This window comes from Primulina eburnea, chromosome 10 (genome assembly GCF_022965805.1).
Source record: "Primulina eburnea isolate SZY01 chromosome 10, ASM2296580v1, whole genome shotgun sequence".
NCBI classification, from domain to species: Eukaryota; Viridiplantae; Streptophyta; class Magnoliopsida; order Lamiales; family Gesneriaceae; genus Primulina; species Primulina eburnea.
Genome location: NC_133110.1, coordinates 7,744,492 through 7,763,989, shown reverse-complemented (window position 1 = coordinate 7,763,989; position 19,498 = coordinate 7,744,492). Strand labels below are relative to the sequence as shown.

At 33.4% G+C, this 19,498-nt stretch overlaps 1 protein-coding gene across 3 annotated transcripts; it reads left to right on the top strand.

Moving 5' to 3' along the window:
* Positions 1-7,316: 7,316 nt before the first annotated feature.
* LOC140803008 (uncharacterized) lies at positions 7,317-13,894 on the top strand. Of its 3 annotated transcripts, none has more exons than XM_073158677.1 (9): positions 7,317-7,736; positions 8,109-10,517; positions 10,594-10,698; positions 10,843-10,995; positions 11,626-11,789; positions 11,866-12,013; positions 13,014-13,133; positions 13,237-13,324; positions 13,494-13,894. In XM_073158677.1, the coding sequence occupies exons 2-9, from the start codon at positions 8,187-8,189 to the stop codon at positions 13,658-13,660; spliced, it is 3,276 nt and encodes a 1,091-aa protein (XP_073014778.1). In that variant the 5' UTR covers positions 7,317-7,736; positions 8,109-8,186; the 3' UTR covers positions 13,661-13,894. The 3 variants fall into 3 exon arrangements, with proteins under 3 accessions (XP_073014778.1, XP_073014777.1, XP_073014776.1); XM_073158676.1 differs by having other exon boundaries at positions 7,852-10,517; XM_073158675.1 differs by having other exon boundaries at positions 7,317-10,517.
* Positions 13,895-19,498: the final 5,604 nt, after the last annotated feature.

Below are 19,498 nucleotides of genomic sequence, written 5' to 3'. Positions count from 1 at the left end.
ATTCTGGTACGTGTGATTGTTATACCTATCGAGCTTGTTCTTTAAAGCATATAGCCTCGAGACATATAACTACACAAGATTTCTAGCATATATATTATGATCAGATGATCGATTTTTTTAATAAATGGTCCATCATGCTTCCGTATAATAAATTGAACAATTTACCTTTTTTACCAGAGTGCCGTCAGGTTATATCCACCGAGTTTTACAGATTTCTCCTCACATCTCAACCACACGATCACAACAGATGGATTCTGATGCAGATTCTTTCAACCACACTTAGCACAACCCTGTTTCGTTTCCTATCTCAGAGTATATAATAAAGTAGTTCAATTTATAATTAATACATGAGATGGACAAAAACATTGGTCTTTTTATTTAAACATAACAAATTATTATTAAATAGTAATCTCTTGTAGAGGAGGAGGAATTTGTTTAAGTAGCTGAAATTAAAACATACATAAACTAGATAGTATATATTACAATGTTTTGAAAGAAAATGAAGAGTTTGAATGATGTCTTCTTCTTCTTTCTGTCTTGCTATTTATAGAAGCCCCTTACGCATTTGATTTACGGACTTCAAACTCTTGTCATAGCTTTTTATTGTCATTCAGCTGTATTTGATACTATCTCTTGAGTGGGTTTAGTGGGTGGTTGAGTGACCCTTCTTTTTCTTGAGTTGTAATTTTCTAGATTATTAATCTAGGAACAACTTGTTCTTTTAATTGTATCTCCTGGCATTATCAGTAGATATGTGTTTGCATCATATCAGCTGAAATCTCATTCTCTACTTCTTTTAATAGTTTGTATAGATCTTTGAAGATTACTAGCTACTTTCTCTTAACAATTCGTCTTTTGGAAACCTTGAAATATGTAGAATACATTTTCTGGGGTTCCAAACATCGTTTTAATTCTTGTGTGATTTTTTGTTCCCATTTAATCTATATTTATAGGTGTATTTCTTGGTCCAAGTCTTTTAGTTAGTGGGCAAATTGCATGCCTACTTACTTTTGTCGGAGAATCTTTTTCTTTTGTTATCCCTAAGGAAAAATGATGGTAGTCCACTTTATTTTTGTCGCGGAATCTTAAATTTTTGGTCTCCCCGAGGAAAACGTGGTTGTGGTCTTTCACCACTTGGTCATGTATCTGCAAGATACTTCTTATCTGATCTAGGTCTGAAGCCCTTGCCAAATTCTTGTTCTTTTTGATTTGGGCATTCTAGGCAGATCTGTTCTGATCATCTTCCCACATGAGCCATGTTGCAGAATTTCCGACGAGTTTCTTTACTCCTCGACAGCTTGCTATTCCAGAAAAGATTTCTTTTCTTTTCAAATAAATCTTATGCAAAACTTGTTGTTTTTCCTGTCATAGTATTTAACAAGAAAGCTCCGTATACTAAATTATGATAAAATTTAAACGGAAACTTGACTTTGTCCATCCTGGTTAGACAGACTCATAGACCTCACGCTCTTCTGGTGGAAATTTCATCTTCAGTTATTGAAGCAACAAGGGGTGTTTCTTCTGTTGGAGGATCTTTGATGATTTTTTGCACATTAACATCTGGTCTTCTTAACTTGATGAAAAAGAAAGGCTTCGTGAGAGCATTTTCCTGTTGGTTCTGGTGTTGTACTGAAGAAATATAGCTCCAGAATGTCTCTTATGAACAAATAATTGTTATTTGCCTATGTCTCATGAACCGCTTCTTGAATCCATTTAGGTAGTCCTGAAATTTCGGGGAAGTTAGGTGATGTAGTATAAACTAAGGCAAGAGCCCCGAATTCATACTAGAATTTTAATTTCTTTGGGTATGAATTTGGTTTCATCCATACCCTATGATATTTTCTTGAAACATCAACCCTGATTGTGGCAGGGTTAATACCTACTCTTGTTTTTAATTTCTCTCACATTTTTTGATATACCTGCAATGGAGAAATTGTAGCTTCATCAATATCAACCGTAGATTTTCCCATGTCTATATTAGGTCTATGGTTGATCTTTCTCTCTTCGATTCCCGAGGTGAAGGGTTGACTTGAAGACTTGAGATATGAATATGGAGTTTCAATTTTTGTTTCAACCGACTCATCTGGAGATGATCCCGACTTAATACTTGTGCTAGGGATATTTGAATCCCCTGCTCCGGGTATAGAGTTTTGTACGCGAAAACTCTCTATTTTGGAAACCAGTGGTTTCTCAATATCTTGGAGGTTAGGCCTTTGTATTACAGACCATACCTGAGTATAAGCCTGTAGACATCATGTTATTATATCAGAGACAATTTTCTTATCGGCTTGTTGTAGCCTACCCGCAACTTCTGCATTTAGGGCAAGCTTATGGAACTCGTTTTGAAGTATTTCAAGGTGTTCCTTCATATGCCTTTGCATTTTTATGATGGCATCAATATCACCGCCGTCCATCTCTTGATAAAAAATCTGCAAGAATATTTTCATGAGATTTAATGATCACAATATCAAAATATAATTTTGACATAACCCTTGCCATCTTAATAATCTGGCCATCTCGGGTTTAGATTCTATTTTATTCCTCGAGAATGCTTTTACCTGTGTATTATCAACTTTTTAAATAAATTTCTTTGAAAGTAAAAATAATGGCCATTTTTCAAAATTCATTTTTACTATATAAAATTCTTTTTTGTTGATATGTCATCTTATGGCTTATGCATCTGAGAAGAGTCCACTGCAATATCTGCATGGCTACTCTACTTCTGTTGTGAGCTTTGTTAAAACTGCCGCCCACCAATGATCAATGACATCTGTATATAATACCAGATAATTTTCATCCTGAGGAATAGCCATTTCGGAAGATTTTTACAAATCTTCTTTGGTTGACAAAGTCCCTGTGTGTTCTTTCATTCATATAAATTTTGCATCTCTTTTCAATAATAGACTGAACATTTTTCTATGTTTTGCGAAGTTTTTAATAAACATCCTAGCAAAATTAACAACTCTCAGAAAACTTTGAAGTTGTTTATTTTCTTTTAGCTCGTTGGTAAAATTTTGCACTTTTTCTACTATATGATCCTGCAAAATTATACCATATTCATTGATTTCTATTCCGAAGAATTCAATTTGTCTTGTGTCAATGATTGCTTTCTTTTCAGATAGAACCAATCCTTCTTTTCTACAAACATTAGAGAAAATTTCTATATGCATAATATGTTCCTCCATATTTTTAGATGTTATTATAACATCATCAATATATACAAACATAAATTTGAAATAATCTTTAAATATATTATTCATTTTCCTTTGAATATCTGAAGAGAATTAGCCAATTCTATTGGTAATACCTCCCAGATATAGTGTCTTCGTGGTGTGGAGAAAGCTGTGACTTTTTTGCTTTCTTCCTGCATCCGAATTTTATAAAACCCAGACTTATAATCAAATTTAGAGAATATCTTTGCATTGCGTATGCAACAAATTAGATGTTCTCTACTAGGTATGAAATACCCATCAAACTCCAGAATCTTATTAATTTCTTGGTAATTAATAAATATTTGTGTTTGTTTCTTTTTATTTCACCATGATTTCTTACAAGAAATCCTGTGCTACTATATGGTGAAATTCCCGCTTTGATTAAGCTAAGGTCCAGATGTTCCTTGATTATAATCTGCATATCTCTTTGATCATTTATATTCATACTCCTTTCCTTCCTTAATTTTAAGACATGATTTGCATTGATTTTTATCCCACCATGTCAAGAGATCTTCATTGTAATTTTCTTTCATCTTTTTCTTCACATTTTCTAATGATACTCTTGATTCATACTCTACCTCATTCTGATGTAGAGCTATCTGGAGGCATTCTATTTCTTCTGGTTGGAACTGCTTATCTGCTCTTAATTGGAGCATTGTTTCTCTAGATCATCTATAATCCTTCATTTTTGGATTCAAAAGTTTCCTTCATCACCACGCTTGCTGCGAAACTGAATTGACAATTTTCTATAAAATGTCTCTTTTAGTCTCTAAAAATTTTCTTTGTAGGTGTTATTCACGTGCTTCGAGATATACTCGATGTTTGAGATGATAGATATACTCAATGCTTGAGATGATACCCTACTTCTTGACGGTCCACTTCTTAGCCCAGATTTATAAGATATGGCCTTTTGTCTATACCAATCTGTTCTTGGTTTCCAATAACTTCTTCCACTTCTAGCATAAGGATGAGTTCTAAAACTTTTCCTCTTTTGTCTTTGTGGTTTACTTCCAATAATTGTTGGAAGATCATTTTCTTTACAACACAAATGGATACGTTTGTTAATACCCTTTAATCGTTTGTAATTCTTTTGTAATGATGTCAGATGACACCATTCTTGACTATTGTTGGAACATTTCATGTTCGTAATCTTGATTTTGATATTAACAAAACTTGTTATTTTGTTTCTAATAAATTTAACTAAGTGCGCAGAAAGCTACCGAGCCTAAACCGAAGCTTTCGAGATGAAAATTGAAAGCGCCAACTGATTGCCCAAACTGAACCCATTCAATTGTTATATTAAAGACCAGTTCAACTGATTGTCCAGCTGATAGGTAGTTCAATAGAAGACCTTCAGAAGCCCGGTCAGCTGATGAAGAGCTTAACTGATGAAGAGCCCAGCTGATCAGTTCAACTGAATCACTGAAATCAGTTCAGCTGACGAGTCAACTGATTTCACCACACCAGTTCAAGACTAGTTTAACTGACCAGTTCAAAACATCAGTTAGGATCCGACCAGTTTGAAGAACACAACAAACTTATCTAAGTGGAATCCAGCTGTGTGCATTAAGAAAAGCAATTGTCCAGTCAAAGGAAAATAATAGACGTTGCAACAGAGCTTAAAGTCAAGACGTTCCAGAATACTGTCGCATGGGACAAGTCACAAATATCGAGGAACATATTCAACTGCAATGAACATATTTGATGAATCTTGATGTATGGTCACGAAGCCTCTATAAATACAAGATCAAGACCATCAACAAACAAGTGTGTGAAGATCAAAAAAGAAGAGAAAAATAAAGCATGCCAGCCGCTTCGTCTAGAAACAAAATTCTCAGTTTGTGAGAATATTTTCGTGTTGCATTCATATATCAATTCACACACACACACACCATCACTCACACATACAGAAAATTGAGTGTACTGTTAAGTTGAGTGACTCTTGCACAAAGATATTAAACTTGTGTATGTAGTCTTTAACGCATGGACGTTAAACAAGTGTTTGCTGGAAGGTGCTGCCTTCAGTCTAGGCTAGGAGTTCAGTTAGGCAGTAGTGTAAGTACTAAGTTGAGTGGGTTTGTCCAAGGTGTTGTATAAATCAAAGTCTTCTAGTGGATCCTACCCGAGGTGGTAGAAGGGGTGACGTAGGAGCAGTTGAAGTATCCGAACATCCATAAACATATCTTTACTTAACTGTTTAACTATTGTTTTCAAACTGATTTGATCAGTTCGAGCTATTATTAGTTCAATTCTCGCTATAACTGAACTAATACATGCAAGAATTGATACCCTTTATTTCAGTTATTCAGTTTACACAAGTTAAAAAGCTTTCAAATTAGTTAGCTTTATTAAAGAATGATTATTTCGAGTGTCTTCCGCTTGGTTTGAACACCAAAATCAATTTAATTCATCGATGTTTACATTCTTAGAACACGAGCTATTGAAGCTCATGAAGAATATTGTGTTTGACGCACCCTCGAAGGTGTTAGAACCGATCCTTCAACTATTAAAATAATCTACCCCTATAAATTGTGCTTTAAAAACGGTAGCCATTCTTCCGGCTATCTCGCTAAGAGATTCTACGGCTAGGACTGATTCTTTGGTTTCTAACGAAGTCGTGTCCCAAGCAATTTTAACTGATCTCATGAGACTCATTTCCAGAAGTTTAATGAATCCTTCTCTATTGAGATCGAGTGTGCAAGCTGCGATTCTCATAGCGGATGTCCAATCATCTATGATATCTTTTCTATTTTTGAAATCTAATACATCTAGGTCAAGCATAACCCCATAAGGATGTATATGGTTTAAAACAGATTTCCCATATGGTGTTTGATGCAAAAGAATTTGATTTTTCCTTGACCTTGTTCCCGCTGTGTGTGATTCTCCACCAGTGTAAAAGTCTGATTGGGATTCTCTCATATTTATATTCTGAGATCCCAAACTTTCTCTTAGTGGTTCTTGCGAAGATGATCATGTCATGGTTGGTTGTTGGCCCTTAATTATGTTCATCTTTAGATCTACTGCTTTGAGATTTGCAAAAAATTCTGCAAGATCTTAAAGATCCTCTAGACCAATCTTTTCTAAAATTGTCATCGGATTAATTTCTTTTCTGAGTCTGTATTGATTAGAACGATCATTTTTCTTCTTCAGTTAAAGGTTTTAACATCAATTTAGTCTTCCCTCTTTGATGTAATTAGGGTTCAGTACTAAATGATGGTGGTAACCTTCCTTCTAAAGTCATCTTACTAGAACTTGGTCATTGTTCTAGGTTTTGAATTCTTATTCGAATATCCTTTAATATTCCAATAATTTCTTACTAGTTTTCAATAATATTTTCCACATTTTGTGGTATATAATACAACATATTTCCATAATTATGTACTGTATTTTGAATTCTCTAAGATCTATTGAAAGTTTAGAAGAATATGTACTATTTCTAGAAAATTGTTATTTTGAATCATAAGTTTAGCCTAGAACTCTGATAAGTTCCCTTGTTTTCTTGAGATTCAACCTTGGTTAGATATTTTTTTTTTCGAAAATTCCAAAAATTTGGAATATATTCTGTAAATAATTAATCTCGAACCTATGTTCGGATACATGTTATTTGAGAAAATTCTCCTCCTCAAACATTTGATTACTTTATATTAATAAATTTATATGTTTGAAATAATTTTACCTCGACTCTGATATCATTTTCCTCAAGAAAATCAATCATTAAAATATATAAGGGTGTTTTAGTTAATTTTTTCTTGTTGAGGGAGTTGGACAAAGTTTTTTAGATTTATGAAATTTAGGTAAAATTAAGTTTAGATTTGGAAATTTATTTCTAATTTTCTCTTATAATATGGTAATAGATAATCATATATCATTTTAAAAAATATTATATATATACATTGTGTTATTTATTGATATAGATTTTTTTTATATATTGAACCTCGTTGTGAGTATTTATGTGAACACTGACTAATATAATGACGTCCATCTACGGAATGTACATATATATTATATATATATATATATATATATATATATACAAACCTGAAAATAGTGTTTTGTACACAATCTTACAAAACTCATTAGTGGTTTTGTATTAATTAACGTTAATGAACGAACTCTGCGCGGTACAAATAAGAGGAAGAGAGAAATAATCACTGATTCGAAGCACTCAAAATCCGCCACGTGTCTCGTAACCTGGCACCTCCAGCATCCCCAGCCATGGCATCTCATCTCCACAACTCACCCCTTTTCTTCTTCGACATGAACCATAATCACAAACTCCTCCACTCCATTTCTTTGATACACACATATCTATCTATGCAGCTATAAATTATGAAAATTGTTTCTCCTTTTTTTTTCGGATTTTCTAGGAAAGACGACATATCACTTTGTTTTTTTTGTTGTTATTATTTTTGATGCAAAAGGGTACTAGGGATCTATTAGATTTGGGGGATTTTCCGGAGTTTTCTTGAATTCGAAATTTCAGGAAATTCGGGGCTCTGGTGTTTTCGGAATCCCCATTCTCAGGTGAATCGCTATTTTTTTTTCGTTTCCGATATATGTGTGTATTCTCTTTGTTGTGGGATTTGATCAAATTTACGTATTAAGAGTAATATTTGGATGAAAAGTTTGGTTCTTTGAGACGAATATGCGCTCGAGAGTTCTGATGTTGCTGCTTTGATTTGGGGCACTTATAAGAAATTTTAACCGCTGGAGTATTTAGTTAATTTTAGCCATCAAGATTAGTTTTTTTTTTGTTGTTGGATTTTATTGGATTTTTTTAATCTTTAAGTGTGAAAAGTGGTGTAATTTGGGTTCTGGATGAGGAGTTGAGGAATGGAGTGGGAGCATACCTTTTTATCATGAAACCGATGGGAATATGTTATGTGTAATTATCAGGAAATCGACAATCTAAACGAAGTGGAAGTCGAACGTGAATGCCAATTTTTTGATCAGCAGCATCAATCTGTATCCTTGATGGATTGCACCATGGTGACTGCTGGCTCCACCCCGAGCTCTAATGATGACATTCCACGTGTTAAATTCTTGTGTAGCTTTTTGGGTAGTATATTGCCTCGGCCCCAAGATGGTAAACTTCGATATGTTGGAGGTGAGACACGTATTGTGAACGTCCCGCGTGATATAACTTATGAAGAACTTATGGGTAAAATGAGGGAGCTTTTGGAAGGTGCAGCTTTGTTGAAATACCAACAGCCGGATGAGGATCTTGATGCCTTGGTATCTGTTGTCAACGATGATGATGTCACAAACATGATGGAGGAGTACGACAAGTTAGGATCCAGGGACGGGTTTATCAGGTTGAGGATATTTTTGTTTTTGCATAATGATCCGGATGGGTCATTGCATTTTGGTGATGGAGATGAAAGGGATAATGAGAGGAGGTATGTGGATGCTTTGAACCTTAACGAGTCTCCCGAGTGTAGAAAGCAGCCTGGGGAGTCTTTGGCAGCGGTGCCTTTTGACGATGGTCATGTTTCTGAGCAGTTCTTTAATCAGATGAATCTAGAGGGTAGCTTCCATGGTCAAAGAAACATGGAATTACCAATTGCTCAGATGAATTTACGGCGTCTAACAATACCTCATTTGGGTTCGGGGCAACCTCAGCAACCGATAGCTCAAAGATATAACGAGATTGAGACACCATGGAGTCCTGGCTACTATTCCCCAAGGCATCCTGGAAACATGGATCAGAGGCAATTTGCAGAGTTTCCAAGTTCGCCTTCTTCCCGCTGTCGAACTCCATATGGAGACTTTCCTGACAGAATTTATTCTGAGGACTATAGTCGACCTCCAGTCAATACCCAATTCATGTATGAACAACCTCTGCAGTATTCAGACAATGTGGTGTTAATTCCAACAGGATCTGCTGTCAATGAGAAGGCTGGTTTTCCTGGTAACATACTCCAAGGGTTCAGCGCTTATGAACGTAACAGTATTTGTGAGAGTTGCCGGATGAATTTTCCAAAAAATCAAGTTTATCCTGAATCTTCTAGGAAGGCCAGTGAACAGTCACATCTCGAGACTCCTAACCTGGGAAATGGGTATATTCAGGTCCCTAATTCTTGCTCAGAATGCCCTCCAAACCGGGAAGTGTACATGTTGAGTTCGGATGCAAATATGCACCCTGCATATCAAAATGATCCTCGATTTGTGCATCCTAAGACCCATAATCATGAAAGAGGATGGACTTCACCACATCAGTCAAATCCTTGGGCCGAGGAATCAAGACCACATATATCTGTTGCTGGAAGGTTAGCTGATGGCTACACTATCGAAAATGGTATGAATATTCTCCATGGTCGTGGTAATGTATGTGATGGACACCATGTGCAATCACCTTACATCCATCATGAAGATCAACGATATGCTCGGTCTGGGTTAGAGTATGGTAGTCAAGTTTTTCAAGACCATGCTGTTGCAAGTGGATCACATATTCATCTGCCATCTGCTGACGGAACTCGCTTTGTAAATCCTGCTTATAGATATGTGGATGATAATCTCCACCCGGCACCCCAATGTCACATTCCTTCACAAGCTCTATGGAGAAATGGTGTTCCCTCTTATGAGGCATCAGTTTCACATCAGCTCGCGAATGGCTCTGTCGGTACTGGAGTCATCCGAGGTACAGTGGAGGGTAGTCCCAGGGTTCAAGCTTTTTTGGAGAATCAGAATCTTTGGGCTGATTCATCCCAAAAAATCGTCTTCAATGGGTCTCACATACCTGAACATTTTAATCTCCAAACTGTAAAATTGACTCCTAATATGTACACTGTGGAGAATCCTCAACAATATGGTCTGGAACCCGTCCAATCAGCAGCTGAGTTGACTAAGTTTGGTACTTCCAAAGGCCCTTTTCAGAAGGCTGACCCAGCATCTTTAGCAGATGATAAATCAATTCCTCTTGCTGATGCTAGTATAGATTTCAGAAATGATACAGATATTACTAAAGAATCAAATCACGCAGGAGCAGTAGAAAATTCTGTTACTTGTGGCATTATGGAGAATAATTCCAATGGTTTAACATCTTACGCATCCATTCAATCAAATGTTATGGAACCATCTATAGAAAATGGTGGGATTGCAACAGTAGAGGCAACCAATGTTGGTTTTCCTAAGGAGTCCCTGCATGTCCAGTTGGAAGTCTTGCCGGAGTTAACTGCATGTGTAGAAGAGGCGGCCTTGCGAAGTATGAATGAGATGAAGTCTAAAATTCAAGATGATGCCGCTTTGGGGGCTGAGCATAAAGTAGTTGCAAATGAACATACTCAAAAGGAGGCGGATGGAGTTGTAAGTATCGAGTAAATTTTATCATTAATTTACTGTCCTTTTTTTTTACTAAAACTCTTTTTCTTGCTTTATATAGGATGCCAACACAGAATTGGAAGTAGATTTTGATAACGAAAATGTTTACAATTCTAAGATAGAGCCGACAAAAGCTGAAGCAGAAGCGATTGATCAAGGATTACAGGTTAAATTTGATATTTTATTAGTTTATGTGATCTTCATGCCATCGGAGAAATTTTATGTCCATCATAAATGTTTTAATGTTAAATAGTTTTTTTTCTGATCGTGTGCAGCCATTTATTGTTTCTACATTTTGTTACCCTTGTAGACAATAAAAAGTGCAGATCTGGAGGAGATCCGGGAGTTAGGTTCTGGGACATATGGTGCAGTCTATCATGGGAAGTGGAAGGGCTCTGATGTAGCAATAAAAAGAATAAAAGCCAGCTGCTTTGCTGGAAAGCCTTCTGAAAGGGGACGACTGGTAACCTTTTCCTTTCAATTAAATGCGTAGTTGCTTTAAAACAATCTTCATTTCCATGTTGGAATTTTTAATCCGATGTTTATTATATACAACATTGAGTATTTGTGGACGTTTGCCGCAAAATGTTGTGTTTTATATTTTATTCAATGAATCAATATTTTTAAAGTTCTTGCCTATGATTTCACCAACAGGACGAACTAGTTGGAAAATGATATAGTCTGTTGTCTTTTTTAGAATCCTCTTAAAATGCTGATGAAGTAACCTTTTTGTTCAGATCAAGATAATTTCTGAAGCAAATGTGTACCTGCTGGTTTGTTTATAGAAAGAGCAGGTGCTGATGATAAATTGTGTAATTTCTGGAATGACTTATGATACATTTGGTGAAGTTCAATGTTTCCTTGATGAACACTGACATGACCTTATAATAGTTCTTCGTTTGCTACTGGTGATTATATCTTCCTATGTATTTTGTAACTTTTACTGCAATGTGGTCAGTATATGAACTGAATTATAACGTGTTTTTTGGTTTCTTTGCATGTTTTGTTCTTAAAAGACTTGGTTTAGTAACTTGTTTAGATTTTTCCTGTCATATTGGGTTTTAAGTTTTAACTCAATCTTTCTTAAACATAGATTGCGGATTTCTGGAAGGAGGCGCTGATATTAAGTTCATTGCACCACCCAAATGTTGTCTCTTTCTACGGTGTAGTTCGTGATGGTGAAGATGGATCTTTAGCAACAGTGACCGAGTTCATGATTAATGGATCTCTTAAACAATTTTTGCAGAAGAAAGACAGGTTATTTTCTGTCATTGGCCTGCATATTGTAAAGCCGATGATTGATATGCGATGTTTATGATTATTTTTTGGGCAGAACAATCGACAGACGCAAAAGACTAATAATAGCAATGGATGCTGCATTTGGTATGGAGTACTTACACGGAAAGAATATCGTCCATTTCGACTTAAAATGTGAGAATCTGCTGGTAAATATGAGAGACCCTCATCGTCCAGTTTGCAAGGTAAGTTTGGTAACTGAACAAAGACATTTGAGTTTCTGTGTTTAGTCCATTTACTGCATTTACTACATGATTAGATGTGGATGAAGGGCAAAACTAAAACTCGAAAATTTTAGGATGGGCAAAATATTTTAATATGTATGATAACCTAAAACTCTAAATTAATATAAATTTAAGATGAAGCAGGTTACAGTCAGGGACGAAACCATGAACTTTCAATCTTGTGGGCGAATTTTTTTCGATCTTTTCGTACTCCTGGTATTAATTTTGTCCCCTAATACAATACACAACTCAAACAAAATTATTTGGACATTTGACTAGAAAATGCCCAAATAAAAACCGATGAATCATCATACGCTTAAGGAACACTCATTATTCCATATTCATTTTGACCTTGGCTTTCCAACAACTCAGATTCAAGGAGATTCTTAAAAAATATTCAACCCAATATTTAAAAAAATAGTAAAATAATCAATAATCCCAACATACAATTAACAATAACATTAAAAACATCACACCAAAATTTATCAAACAAAATTATCTCTAAAATATTTAATACAAACCGAAAATTTGCATATTTGTAAGAAAAGAAAAAGATCCATTAGTTTCTCGATATTAGGCTAAGGTAATTTATATTTTGACAATTCAAAAATTATGGGCTTTTCTACTAAATTTTTTTGGCTTAGTTCTCCAATATTAAGCAAGGATAATTTAAGACATATTTTAAAAATTATAGGCTGAACTATTAAATAAATTTGGCCCAAAATTCCTATTAGGTTGCCCACATAGTACCATGGCTCTTGTCAACTTGCCTCTGGTTCTCAGGATGTCTGCTTGAAAGCATCAATGTAAAAGTTTATTTGCATGGCAACTTAACCTTATTTTGTTTTATTATCTGAAGGTCTTTGTTTGGCTTTGATATTCTCTGGGAGTTGGGTGATTTGGGAATATGATTTTTTATTTTTATCTAAACCCGTTTTCTTTCTACTGAATTTCATATTAGATTGGGGATCTTGGCCTATCGAAGGTGAAACAACACACTTTAGTGTCCGGGGGTGTTCGTGGGACATTACCATGGATGGCACCCGAACTCCTGAGTGGGAAGAGTAAGGTTACTGAAAAGGTAATTGTGCTTAAATTTGAGCTGCTGTACCTGTTTTTTGACGTCTTTTTCACGCATTCATGCAGATGTTGTTCTATTTATATTTTACATTTTCATTCTTCAGATTGACGTTTACTCGTTTGGGATTGTCTTGTGGGAGTTGCTGACTGGTGATGAACCCTATGCAGATATGCACTGTGCTTCCATAATTGGTATGCTCCATATTTTTGAGCATTTGATTCTTGGATGGTCACCGTTTGTTTTATCTCTCGACGAGTCCAATTTATATAATAACATAAATTTGCTCGCTCTATCTCATTATTCTTCAATTTCTTGAACGCTTCGATTTTAAATAAGAAACGTCCTAACTATAACACGTAGGAGGGATCGTGAACAACACATTACGCCCACAAATCCCAACATGGTGCAACCCCGAATGGAAGTCATTGATGGAGAGTTGTTGGGCATCTGATCCATCAGAGAGGCCATCATTTTCAGAAATTTCTCAGAAATTAAGAAACATGGCCGCAGAAATGAATTTGAAATAGTCCTTCACCAGAAACGAGCTTTCATGTGCATATCCCGCCTCGAAGAATTTTATGGCTGCAGAACAAAGCGTGTGCCGCCTTAAAATAAAGCATCCACTAACTCGGGTAATATTTTCCATCGTGTTTAGTGGAGTGTAATAACGTGTCTTCGGACACGCTATTACTCGGGAAAACTTATAGAAATGTAATTTGTTATACTTCGAAGTGGTATTCGACATGATGTTGCTCTGTGCAGCTATGCCTCTTACAGTAGTATCGGTTGTATACTTGAGCTGGTTTGTTTTCATGCTCGTGTAGAAGGTTCTTGTTTGGTATACGCTGAATAATTAATAGAGAAGTGTTATAACTTACAAGCTGTTATTTTATATGTAAATGCTATATTTCTTGTTAATATTTGATGTTTTTGGGGCATAAATGAATCGAATTGACTTTTTGTAAATGAGTTTGAGCATTATTATTATTATTATTATTATTATTTTGATTACCAAGAGCTAGTTCAAATTCCAGCTTGTTTAGAAATCTCTAAACTCTTAGACTGCGTTTGGTAGGAGTGATGAGATAAGTAAATGATTAGTTTTAAGAGTGATTAAAAAATGAGAGATACGGATTAATAGTGTGGTCGGATAAATAACATGGTGTTTGGTATGATTTTTAAACGATGGATTATTTATGTTCACTTTAATGTAATGATGTAAATGCCCCCATTGCTGTTTAAATATGTATTCTTTTAATAATTATACATATACTCCAAATGTACAGTAAAGATAAATTAAAGAGAAAAAAAAATATTTATTAAAAACAAATTGGAGTGTAGTGAGTTGGTGAAAAAGTCGGGTACATTATTTGAAGCACGAGGTTTTCCTCCTCAACCCAAATCTTAACCCTAACGTCCTATGGCAAACGGGGAAATCTGATTCCGATTTATGATCTCTTCATCGCAACTTCGCGAATTTGGGTGGACGGAGCACGACTGAAAAGGTGAATTTTCTGAAGAGTAACTGTTGAAAATTTTTCTTGCTACCTCTATTTAACTTTTTTTCCACCAATTACCGGTGTCATACGATTTTATGTTTTCGTTGGTGGTGTAACGTAGTCGTTGCTGTGAATCGTACTGTTTGTGTTCGAGCAACGGTCATTTGAAGGTTGTGAACAACGAGCGACCGCCATTGACGAGAGATGAGAAGAGTTTCGTGTTTTTGGTTGGTGAGATAAGGGGTAAATGTGGTAGGGAAATAATAAATATGTGTTCCTGTTCATTTCCGGATTGTGTGTACCACCCAAAAAAAGGGACTACTGTCTCATCTTTTCAAGCTACTACAGTGTCGCTATCATGGGCTTCCAGTTATCATGTGTGCCCTAAAAAAGGAGTCAAACAAAGGATAATATATTAATCCATGCTTAATCCTCCGGTAATCAATCAAACCAAACGTAGCCTAAAATAAATATTTTCTTATGAGTTCAACTAGATGTTCAGATAGGGCTGGCAAAATTCCCAAAAATCCCGACCCATCTCGAATTTCGTCTAATTCCAGTCCCGAAATATCTAGACTTGTCATTTTTTTGACCTGAGTTGTCGGAATTTTTTCCATCCAGATCAATGTAGGAAGAGGAATCAGATATATAATATGTTTCTGATGGAATTTTCGTCTAAACTCGATTATATTAATAATTAATTTTTTGAAAGACTATTATAATATTATTAAAACATTGTGTTTGATAGATTATAATTTTACATACTTATTTAAATGGAGCCATAGATGACAATTTTAGGACTTAAATTAAATGATTAACTAATTCATCAAAATAAAGAAATCACATATGCAAATGTTATAATTATAATTCGAATAAAATTATATTATAGAAAATAAAAGCGAGTTTATCATCAAATGATTGAAAATTATTTTTTGTTCATAAAATGTTTTTTTGTTTATATTTTATATATATATATATATATATATATATATATATATATATATATATATATATATATATATATATATAATCACTAAAAAATTTCAACTAGGAGAATACTGATTGATGTCAAATGGACCTTGAGAAGGTTGTGTGGTAGTTTAACGAGACAATGATTTGGGTATGCTAATTTTTGTTTTGGATTAATCAAGAAGTAATTTCAGTTTATTTGTAATATGTCAGAAAAAATGATTTAATTTTTAATAGTTATATACATTGCCTGTCGTGCTCGTATTCACGCTCATCAGAATTTAAAAATTAACGTGTCTTATCCAAATTCAATGGATTTAAAAATTATTTATTGAGATATATTCTTCTTATTGGCCTATAGGATCCCAAATGTCCATGATCCTGAACATTCGGGTCTTAACACTTATCGGGTTCGGAATCGAAAGAGAGATTATCAATTCTTATCGGGACGAGTATTGAGTAGGACGTTACTGAACAGGCATCTGCGCGATCCCACCCCTGTCGTTTGGATCTTAATTATCAAACTCTATGATGAAAAAAATCTCGGACCACAATTGAAATCTGTTACGTTAGTTCATTTTTAATACATGCATAAATAATTGATAAATATATAAAAATTCGAGTAGTTATTCCATAACACAGTCTCACGGATCTATAACCATGAAATGTGTTGATGTGGTCCTTACATGCAGTAAATATTATTGATATAAAAATTATTTTTTTAATGGGTCGAGTCGAAAATTTTTCTAACAAACCAAATCATTAGACTATCTCACGTGAGTTTTTGTGTTGAAATTTTTGCCTAAAGTCATGCATGTACTATGCAAAAAAATATATAAAACTCGAATATGATCGAATATATTTGAGTTTTATAATTTTGAATATTCAAACTTGTGAAGGGACTTGATTATGTCAAGAGAAAAAAATAGTCTAAGTATCTTAAAAACTTTTACCGAAACAAAATACATTATATAACCCAATAATTTGTATTAAAAGAAGCTTCTAGGAAGATCAAAATTTGGTTGATATTTCAATTTTCATCAATATAACATCAGGAAAGTTGTACAGCAACACTGAAAGTTGATTTTTTCACAATCCATCACAGAAACCAAACACTTCGATAACTTTATGAAAATTATAAACCATATATCGTAGACATTAGTTTAATTTCCATGTTTTCGACATCTTAGGTGGGATTTCTGTCCTTTTTTTAATTTTAAAAAATAGATTTTTAGGCACAAATTTAAAAATTATGGCATGAACAACTGAATTAACGAATCCTCAGAGGTCAAATTCGGTGACACCACATATATCATTTCATTCCTCTATTCCTCTGGAAGCTCCATAATTTTTTGTACCTAATTCTCACTGGTTATAATGTCAACGGCCTCTCACGTGCTTCCCCAAGTTCCATTCACACGTCTTGGGTGCTTGGATTTAAGAAAAATGGATCGACGGTGAATTTGAAATCTATAATAATCATCGTTGAAATTGCTTAACTTAGCAAGAGCTTTATTTGAAGTTAAACTGAAGTATGTTCATCTGAACCAGTCAAAGAACTTGAAAACATGAATTTCAAATCCATAATTTTAAGTTCATGGATGTCAGCACGACCTAAAAGAGGTTTTAGAAACACGTTATTATAAAAGATTTTAATCTATCGAAAAAGGGTTTTATGTTTTCTCGATATTTCTCAGTCTGATACTTGCAAATTCGTCATATCTTTTAACAGTCGATGTCCCGTGAAAATGTGTAAGCATGAACTTTGTAGATTAAATTCTTCTCCATGAGGTGGTATATTATAAATTAGTAATATATCAAACCAATTTCCATAATAATTAGTTAATTTCATAAGCTCAAAATTTTAACTAATTTACAAGTGTAAGCCATACAATTTATGTGTGGATTGATAAGGGAAAAGTCAATTTCTTGGATGCCAATAACGACTAGTTGGGTTAGTTGAAAAGAAGGGTTTGACAAATGTTAATGAAACCAGTACTTAATTTATAAAATGGTTTAGGGGGTTCAGTTTGAGCTCAGCAGCTGCGTCTGTTTCTTGCGTAGTCTCTTAATTATTGTACGTAAAGTGCTTTTAGATAATTACAGCTTGATTAAATTAATTAAAACAAGTATACAAATGTCAAAAGGATTTCTTTCATAATATATATATATATATACTGTCATCAATTAAGTAAAGAGTTTTCACTTGCCTCGACTTTAAAATCCCAATGGAAAAAAAAATCCTTTTTAATACAATAATTTATTAATCATGTATAAAAAAAACTAGTATTTAATGAAACATAATCCTTGGATTTCATATAATTATATGTTTAAAACAGTGTTTGCAATCACTAAAAAAATTTCTTGGTCTCTGACCTCAAATTTTAGTTTTGTTTTGTTTTTTTTTTTTAAATCCAGATTCTGGGTTAGCTTATGTTTAATTTAATTAAAAGTCAACAACTAATGAGATTTTTGTTTCTACAAAACTGATTATTATAAAAAGTTAGTATTAGATCTACTTATTTATCAAACACCTCATTTCTGATTTTTCAACTTTTCACTTATATTTTCAAATATTGTCCACTTCTTATGTTTCTTCACTTGTCTATAATCTATAAATTTAGTCACTTTTGCAAAATCATAATATTTTGCTTACATTCCTTAAATGAGTTGAGTTTAGTATATCATGAGGACATTATCATTGTGTTGTGTTTGGATTAATGAATTTGATTTTAATGGAGAAATTTGATTTGTCATGCTTATCTCGGGTGCATTTGAAATTCGCTATAACTATAAACATGATAGTTGCATAAGTACTTGATATGAAATCGATATTGTGTTTGGATTGGAGTATTGAAATTTTATTTTATATGAAATATAATATTACTCAAATGTTGGGAAATTCTGGAATTATAGATCAAATCTTAAATCAACATCTTATTTATTTAAATATTTTAAATATAAAGTAAAATGAATTATTGAGTGAACTTGAAAGTCATTTTAATTAATATTAAATATTATATAAACATAAAATAGATAAATTTAAAGTTTATTATCGTATTTCTCGAATCAATAAAAATATATTTAAAAAAATTTAAAATTCACATATTTGAAATTTATGGATTTGAATGAAATATATAGTAAGTCAAAGCAAGTACATAATTTTATTAGCGTGTGTCTTTGTCAAACCCGTTCGCTGATTTTTTTTTTTTTTTTTTTTTTTTTATGACTCATACGTCATTTCCTGGATTTAATATAAGTAAACATCAACTCCTACGTCGTTTGCCAGGTGGCCTACAATTAATTTGTATCTATACTGTACGTAGATGCAACAAATTAATATAAAAAATATTAGCACTTTATCGTGAATTTTAGAAATATTTATATATGATTCTTATATTTTTTTAGTAGGAAAAAATTGTAAAACTCATCAAATAGAGAGTATGTTTCTTGTGAAACGGTCTCACAAATATTTATTTATGAGATGGGTCAACCCTACCGATATTACTTAATTGATGACAGTATATATATATATATATATATATATATATATATATATATATATATATATATATATATATATATATATATATACTGTCATCAATTAAGTAAAGAGTTTTCACTTGATTGATGACAGTTGTGTTTTTTTTTTTAAATCCAGATTCTGGGTTAGCTTATGTTTAATTTAATTAAAAGTCAACAACTAATGGGATTTTTGTTTCTACAAAACTGATTATTATAAAAAGTTAGTATTAGATCTATATATATATATATATATATATATATATATATATATATATATATATATATATATATATATATATATATATATATATATATATACTGTCATCAATTAAGTAAAGAGTTTTCACTTGCCTCGACTTTAAAATCCCAATG

Bases quoted from the DNA above. Each gene is read 5' to 3' on its own strand.
- LOC140803008 (XM_073158676.1), top strand. From the start codon at position 8,094: ATGTGTAATTATCAGGAAATCGACAATCTAAACGAAGTGGAAGTCGAA. The intron at 13,134-13,236 runs GTAATTGTGCTT...TTCATTCTTCAG, and splicing joins AGAGTAAGGTTACTGAAAAG to ATTGACGTTTACTCGTTTGG. The intron at 13,325-13,493 runs GTATGCTCCATA...TATAACACGTAG, and splicing joins GCACTGTGCTTCCATAATTG to GAGGGATCGTGAACAACACA.